Source organism: Marmota marmota, unplaced genomic scaffold (assembly GCF_001458135.2).
Source record: "Marmota marmota marmota unplaced genomic scaffold, marMar, whole genome shotgun sequence".
Classification (NCBI taxonomy): domain Eukaryota; kingdom Metazoa; phylum Chordata; class Mammalia; order Rodentia; family Sciuridae; genus Marmota; species Marmota marmota.
The window spans coordinates 45,747,337-45,756,121 of record NW_026000174.1 but is presented as its reverse complement, the minus strand read 5'-3'; the positions used below and the strand labels follow the sequence as shown (position 1 = coordinate 45,756,121).

Below are 8,785 nucleotides of genomic sequence, written 5' to 3'. Positions count from 1 at the left end.
AGTTTCTTTTTTTTCTGGTTCTTGGCCTGTAAGCTGGATGCTGATGATAATTATTTTCAGGTAACTCTGGCAACCAATGGAAAGTCAGCTGACTGCAGTGTTGAGGAAGAACCCTGGAAACGTGAAAAATAAGGATATGATTCTCAGCAAATTCTTGACTAAGCTCCCCAGCGTACCTTATGGTAAAGATGATATCAACAAGCTTTCTTTTAAAAGAAAAAAATGCATATATTTCTATGTTACTTAATCTGTTAGCTGAGGCTTAAAGGAGCTGTTGTAAGTCATGCTGACAGGCAGGGTGCTGTGTCTTTGCCAAATAACGCTTCATAAACGTCTAATTTGCTCACTTGTATTATTATTGTTTGAATGGATGCTGCTGGAGGAATCACACTGAATTGAAGACACATTCTTGCCAGTTTCTTTTTTTTTTTTGTCCTCTCAAGATGCATAACTGTGGAAATTCTTTTCCCAGGGGATATGACAAAAGCAGTGTGGTACATTCCAGGGATTTGGGACAACGAACACACATGGTGTGTTATTCCTTAAAGTGTTCATACCTTGCCTTGTTAAGCACAAGAGATTCAGCTAGAAGCCTCTAGAAGTAACTCCCCTTCAATGTCTTGTAGAGTTTGCACATGTTGAGACTAAAAGCAAATATCTCTTAGGGAACTTGGACAATTTATCTTTCAGCACCCTTTAAGTTAAATGTTTCCTGAATTTTAGTGGAAGCCACACGGCTTCAGTGTGGCTGATCATGGAACCCATTGCCTCTCCATCCCATGCAATTTGGAGATTCTAGAACGCCTGTAAGAATAATAGTTGAAATTTCAATATATATGTCATAATTCTAAGCTTGATAATGGATTAGAAAGCATCTTGTGCATAACCACTGCATCTATTGACAAAATCAAGGGAGCACAGTTGCCATGGATTTTAATCAGATTTAACTATTGAAATTCATTTATGTTTGGTCTGCACTCACCTGACACAGTGAAATCGAGTGAGATTGTTCCATCTGTGTTTTGCTTTCTTTGTTTTTCCCATAAGGTTCTCATTTGGGATTTTAACCAGAAAGGTAGTTTCCATTCCCAAACTGTTCCTATCACATTCACCCAGCTGGCCTCTCATTTTGTCCTCCTGGCACACAGAGGATGCTTGTGTTGGCCATGCCCCTTTCCATACCATATCTTGGTACTTATGTCTAATATGTAGAAAGCTTATTGTTGTATCAAAGCACATAAAGCCAGTTACAGGACACGGTTGGAAGCAGAGCCTGTCTTCCTCTTCAGTGGGAATGGAACAGAAAACAAAGAGCCACGCACAACCCTGTACAGGTGGCATTCCTATGGCAGAGTCCAGGCAGCCTTGAACCACAGAGTGGCAACAAAGGAGGCTCCACACAGCTTCCCAGATGGAATCTCTTTCAAGGCTGTGGGAGTCTGAAGGAATCCATAATCTAATTGGCATAGCCCAGTGCCTTGCCTGTGGTAGGCAGCCAACATGACCTTAAGGACTGGTTATGCGAGCTGAAGGCTGAATGCCTCTGCTACTGTCTCCTACCGAGTCACCCACAGTATTCCTCTAAGGTGGCTGGGTTTGGGAGTTAGCTGGGGACTTGAGTTATTAAGTAAAGCACATTTGACTCTAAGGAGAAGGTGAACCTTGGTCCACAGGCGGGAGTAGGGTGTGTCATCCGAGGCCAGCAGAGGGCTATGGTAGTTCTAGAACCCCAATTCTCTGAGGAGAAGGTGGTTTTGGAATCACCTACCCTTAGTAATCGACTGCTTGTAACTTCTGTCTCCCAAATAGGACAGCTTTGGAACCTACAAAAGATATGAGATTCTACCTGTCTTGTCTCTTAAACCCTATTTTTTTAAAAATAAAGATCACTATGGAGCAGTATTAGCAGATTTTTAAAAAATGATGTAGGTCTTCATTTTCATTAAATGACCAGTTAACAGGGTGGCCAAGGACATGCTCAAATGTAGTAGTGGACTGTACCTCCTTTATAGCAGATGTCCCGTAGGCCGGTAGCCAATGGGACAGTCCCAGGGTTTAGCTGTGAAACTGTTTAGGATTGTCTCTAAGTGGTAATCCCAAGAGCTTTTTTTACACCAAGTAGAAGAATCCAGGCGAGGCCTCTAAGAGCTTGATGTTTTTTTTGCTGTAGAGGGCCAACGTGTCACTGGTACAGGCTAACGAGGTTTTTCAAAGCATTGGTCACAGGATTGTCGTCTCAAGGTCCTGCCTGAAAATCAATCTGGTTTCTTTTGTCCTCAGCTTTTTTCTTGCTATCCTGTTTAACCGATGAATAGATAAGGGGATAATGTGTTCAGAAGAAACAAGATGCAGCCTTACAAAGCAGGCTTTTCTGGTTTGAGGCTGTATGCATTGTCTCATGAGAATATACTCAGGAGATCACACTTATCTGTAAATTCAATAAATCATTAAAAGTAAACAATGGACCAAATTCAAGACTAGCCTGACTTTCCAGGATGTACGTAAAGTTGATATGTGACTATATCCTGTGGTGTTTTAGGCCTCATTCATTCTTCCCATGCCTTGCCCATTAGGGATTCTCTTGCCTAGAATATGTGCCATAAATAGTGCAAACAGATCCAGAGTATACCTCTAATAGCCTTTATCTAAATGGGATACCTGTCAGTTAGATGTATAGATTTATTCTAATAGAGCCATCACAGATGAATGCATATAATAGTCTGTTAATGTTTGATGAAGCATAAATGTTACATAGCCACAAATTGACATAGCAGGACAGGGACATATACCACATCCTGTAAAGTTTGTGAGTCAGAGCTTTGGCAACAGCATTTGTTGTAGGGTCATTTGATCTTTGCAGGAATCAGAATTATTTCAGGAGAAAACCACCCACGTAGACATCAATCCTTCTTTTTCTCAGTTTACCCTTTGGGAAACCCAAGTAGAATCATCACCTAATGATTAACTATAATTCAGGAGATCCAAATCAGTTAATGAGAAGGATGGCTTATCTTTCAGGCTAATGTTTGACCCTAGATTTTTTCAAGATTGTGCTCCTGACCTATGAAAAAAAATAAAATAAGGAAATCTGCATCTAAGAGCACAGTTCCTTGATAAAGGACATTAAGTGACTTTAGGAAGCTATTGAATTCCATTTTGAAAAAAATTCCTATTGGATACAGAAGCAGGCTGTGATGTCCTTGCCTGTAGCAGTTACCATTTCCTATAAAAGACAAATATTTATTTTCCCCTCCTACCCACTAGTCAGCCTGGTTATTCACAAAAGCTTAAAGAAAACATGCCAAAATGCCTGCCTCCTGAATTTAGACTTGTGGATGCTGAGAAGGGCTTGGGAGGAATTCTGTTCATGGGGAAATTCCTGGTAGGTGTTGCCAGGAATCCCAATGACCGGTTGATTGGGTCTCAGGTCATTTCCACTCATGCATGGAGAACGATGTCATTTGCAAGTACTTCTAGTCAGGAGGCCCTTTCGGAATTGAGTGGTTGGGAAACTTCTCTATTGGGTCCCCCAAAGAAAAACGATCCCTGTCATATTTTTTGCAAATATCACACTTCCCTTTGAAAGTTTGTTATAATTTTTCACCTTTGTCAGAATTAAGGCTTCTGCCTTTGCAATATTTTCCCATGGAGTACAGCAATAAATCCATGTAGGTATGCACGTGCTCAGAGATAATTCTCCTTGGTTCTCAGTCTTAAAAAACAAGTCTCGACAGCTTTTGCCTGATTTGATGACTAAAAGTGCACAGCAGTTACACCCTGGGGGAGGGTGGTTCTTCCCACTTTGCTGCTCTTGAACTCTGAGGACCAGTTAGTTGTCTGGGTTGCTGGTTTTGCTTTGTATAATGTCCAGCTGAACTCATTCCAGGCAAAGATAAAGCACCAAATGGGATTTTCAGTTATTGTAATACTCACTCTTTGAATAAGGATCCTAGATCTAGGGGCATAAGAAGATTAATTGAAAGCAAAGACTCAAGTGAGAGTTTTATAAATCTAGTTGTCAGAGAAGATTAATAGTTTCAGCATCTGTGGGAGTTTCTGGCTAGCTCTAGAAGAAGGGTCACTGTGTGCCAGTCAGGTAGGTGGCCCTAGAGTCAGAAGGTTCTCCTTGAGTGGAGTGAGTTCAAAGACACTCATGAAACATTAGCTTATGATTTTCCCTAAAAGAAAACCCAGTTTTCCCTCTTCCTCGTCCTTCCTCTTATTTCGATGCTTATGAAACAATTAAGTGACCATATATACAGGTTAGTATAAAGATTGGTTTTCAAGCAGATAACAGGGAATCTTAATTGAATAGTATCTAATTTCATAGCATAAAATAACTAATTTCAGGCAATGACATAGAGATGAGCGAAATGACATGATTTGGTAGAGGAAATATTTAATTTAGACTCTGTCCATCTTTAGCTGAATGTCTTACACAAGCTACTTTATGCCCAAGCTTCATTTTCTCCCATATGAAAAGTGAAGGGGTTGGATTAAATGATTTAAATCCCCTTTCAATCCTACAAATCCACGGTATTACAATCTCTGCTTTATTTTCTTCTTTCACAAGAGGCTTACTACTATAAAATATTACGTATTTATACTCTAAGTCAGGGGGGCCCATGATAATGAAGAATCTAGATTTTTCTTATCCCCTTTGGGAGAAATTGAATTCATTTTATGCTTTCCTACAAGCTTGGAAGGTGGCCAGGTCAATCTGCAGTTTGATTTTTTGAGACCCTGATAAACATCTTTTGTAAAAGGTCCCTTTAGCTAAACTCACTTTCCTAGTAGCAGTAGGGATTCAGCTCAGGGAACATGCTGCCATCATCGGCAGGAGGGACCGGACCTGTCTCCAGCTGTACCCAAGCTCTTGCATCATCCCTGCTGTAGCAACAGAGCCCACTCCAAATACCCAAACCACATAGTTTTCTCCAGACAGTCCTAATTGCCAACCCAGTATGGGAATTTGGGAGCCTTTGGCAAAATAAACTTGAACACTCATGAAATTTGGTGCAAGACTTACACAATCACAGCGACTGTCTGTAAATACCTTGCCTGCTCTGCGTGGGTGCAGACACGCACATCCATTCACAAGTAAGTGGGGCTAAGTCTTTTCTCTGGAGGGATGTGCAGGGAGATTTTATTGAATTCATTTTCAAATTTTCTGCTTGGTTTGCTTTCCCCGCGGGCATCACCACAGTCGAGAAGCTCTAACTTCACAGACCATTATTACCCTTTTGGATGCCTGCAGAGTTTCTGAGTGGATGGGGTATGGTGCATGGTCTGCAAGGTACATGCCACAAGCCACGATCTTTAAGCAACCTCTTGCACTTTTTTGCTATTGTTGCAGTGGGCCACTGCTTGCATCTTTGCCCTTTGTCCAAACTCTGCTAATACAGAGTAGGGTTTGTATTTCTTGTGTGGTGACTTACCTTTATGGACAGAAAAAGCTTCAATTCTCCATATTTGGAGGAGACAGACATAAAGCTGGGACTGAAAGGATTGAGTATTTTTCTTATTATCATTTGCTTTGATTTTTTTTTCCATTAACATGGAAGACCTGATGCAAAAGCAGCAAGATAAACAGTTTTTTAATCAACCCATTTAAGAAACTGTAAAAAAAGTGAAAGAAGCCCTTCAGGTCTTATTCCATTCATTCTAAATAACATCCTGAATAATTACTAATCAGGTTCTGTCTCTATGTCCAGCCTTGCTTCACCTTCTACCCTTGAGCCAAGTATCTGTTTTGATATTCTTTAAAAGTCCTGGTTATTATTCAGGGACTTTTTTTGTGCTGATAATGAAAGCTACTACTGGAACAGACCTTGCTGCTTTGCAGAGTCAGCACTTGATCTAGACAATGTGTACCAACACGTCCCAGGCTCCTTGGAGACATCCACCATCCCTGGGTGAGGGTTGGAACCCTTATCACCTTCCCCTGTGGAGATGGATATGATGCAGTCAGAGTCTTGCTACTTCTGGGTCACGGTTTCTTCTCCCAGGTACCAGTTAGCCTGCCTGGAAATAGCCCCTGGTAGGGGGCAGATACACTCACCAGTCAAGGAAGTTTATCCAGCACATCTCTGAGGTTCCTCCCGCATGGGGCAGATAGATCCTCTGAGATGTACAATGGTCTCTCGGGTGGCTTACCACTCCATGAGGGTTGCTTTCCTGAGCAGGAACTCATCCTTTGGCATCTAGATTCTTCTACAGATTCCCTTCACTCCCTCTTGTCCTCCTCTCCCTGGAAGAGCTTAGCATTCCATCTCCATGTTGCACAACTCAGATCAGATTATCTGATCACTAGAGAGATTTGTATATAAAAAAGCTACTTTTTTTGAGAATTTTTGTATATTCCTTTTCTATTTGTTTTCTACAGTTTGAGGAAAGAGCTGGCACACTGTGAATCTAGTTTTATCTTGCTGCCAGCGGATATATTTTGTCTTCCTGGTAAGAATCTATGGTACCAGGGACAATATATTGTCCTCTCATCAGTATTGCACCCCAAAAACTACAAATCACTTTAGCTCAGTCTTGCATTTTTTTTTCTTAAACAAATCCCCATGCCTCTTTGCTATTATTTATAAAAGCACGAGAAAATGTATTTATAGTCATGGAAATTATATGTTTAATATTAATTTAGCCTTCCATAATGCTATACATTTGTATCTATTCAGAAATCATAAAGAACTCAGTATAGACTGAAGTAATCTATTTAGTATCTGTAATTTTGCAGACAGATATTTTCTTATGGTATTTTCTATATAACCACATATATAGAATTATAACTAGAGCACAAGAAGTTTCTACAGCAATTTAGAGCTATCAATTCTTTCCTGAGTATATCACCACATTTCAAAAATCGAAGGACCCATTCTTAGCAATGCAATGAACACGTCCATGAAGAACAAAGAATTACTCAAATGCCTTAGATTGTTAGGACGTGCATCTAAACAATCTTTCTAACTCAAGGAATGGTGCTGATTTTGAATTTTTGACACCAGGCCTTGTTTTTCCAGCTAAGCATTCTAATTTTGATGGTCTTTAAGATGATCAAAGGCAAGATGATAATAGCAGGATCATTTTTATATCAGAATCTCCCCTACCTCTAAATGTTTATATGAAATTTGGCTTAGGAAAACTTTGAGTAGCAAAGACTGAGTACTAGGAAGGAAATTGGAAAGCTATTTGTTGCAGTTAATTCTTGCTAAGGGAAATGCTAGTAAATATCACATTGTTATATGAATTGAGCACATATTTTTAAGGAAAATTTGAAAACTTTTTTTTTTAATACTGACAATGAAGCAATGCTGTGTCACTGGGGGCTGTAGGTGGGAGCTTAGAGTCACACTGAAATTGTTTAGAAAAAGCCCAGGTAGATTTTTGTCCTCAGGTGAATAACAAACTATGTAACTTTCCCAAAAGGGAAGTGGTAAATCACTAGCCACTGAAAAGATGAGGTGTCTTTCCTCTGCCAAACATACTTTCTGATAGGGTGGTAGGATTAGTTTTTTTTTTTTTTTCCTCCCATTTTAAAAAGTAGCCAGTTACATAGAAAGCATACTAGTGTGTAGTTGAACCTGCTCCTCATTAAGCACACAGATTAGATGTGTCCTCAACTGGCTAAGATTGTATCTGTTTTCAAGTACAGCTAGCTGTCAAAGCATGAAGTTCTTGTGTGTACACACTGATACTTGGTTCACGCATGAAGAACAGTGCCTAAGCACTTTGTGTAGCTATAATGTAGGTATCTAAGTGTAATTTCAGTGAAATGGTGTATAGATGTGTTGTAATTTAATTTAAATATTATTTTTGGCTGTTCATCTAAATGCAATTAGACACGTTGATTTGTGTTTCAAAAACCCTTCTTTTCTTCTTAGAAGCTAGAAGCAGTGAGTCATTTCTCCTCTCAATGTCATTTGAGGATATATATGAATGAAGAACTTCTCTATGAATCCTTTCTAGTAATGATTGTGTGAAGGTCTGTGGGTGTCCAGCACCTCTGTCAATACACTTTTCAGAGCAGGGGTGGGTCAGATGTGTGGTCTGGTTCTTAGGGAAGGTCATGTGATATCGGTATAATACACGGTGAATGCAACGGGGGAGCTTTTGATTATCTTGGCTTAGGTAGGTTCAGAATGAGGACACTCACCTGCAGGTCCTCCTGCATCTGGTGGATCAGGCTCATTGAGACAAAAGGTCGGTAGGCTCCCAAGCATGTGAGCATCGTGTCTTTAGGGAAGAATCATTCTCTCTGGTTGCCAAATACTCCGTCACGATGCACATGCTCTGAAGGTTCTGAAGAGCCTAGTCTCCCTTGGCCTTTTGATTGAGGATATGGGAAACACATTTTCTGACTAACTGCCATTCAGGTGAAACCCCACAAAAGCACAGTTTGGGCATCAAACAGCACAGTTTTAGAAAGAGAGTGCCCTAGAAGCACAGGGTCAGTTTGCAGTCTTGGGGACTGCTGAGGGGCAACTTCCCATATATATGTGAAGGGAGTTTGACCTCTACCCAGTATGCTTGGAATGACTGAAGATGAGATTACTGAATGCAATTATACCTTTGTCTCTGAAAACACACATTCTGTCTAATTTCCACTAAATGCCATGCTATGAGTTCTGTAGTTCCTCTAATCCCTTTCTCCTCCCTAATAACAGAGAAGAAACAGCAATGTGCTGTGGGGAACACTGAGTGCTCTCTCTTTTCTCAAGGGACTGAGACCTGAGCTCACAAGGGCATGGAAGCACATTAATTTGCAGTGTTTTCTGCAGAT

General features: G+C 40.4%; 1 protein-coding gene across 2 annotated transcripts in view; it reads left to right on the top strand.

The window, feature by feature from the left end:
- The window catches only part of Slc1a2 (solute carrier family 1 member 2), a 138,024-nt gene extending 136,150 nt beyond the window's left edge, over positions 1 to 1,874 (top strand). For both annotated transcript variants that reach the window (XM_048788591.1, XM_015477780.2), the window contains exon 11: positions 61 to 1,874. In XM_048788591.1, the coding sequence (XP_048644548.1) occupies positions 61 to 132 (72 nt within the window). In that variant the 3' untranslated portion in view covers positions 133 to 1,874. The remainder of the gene's footprint in view (positions 1 to 60) is intronic.
- The last annotated feature ends 6,911 nt before the right edge of the window (positions 1,875 to 8,785 follow it).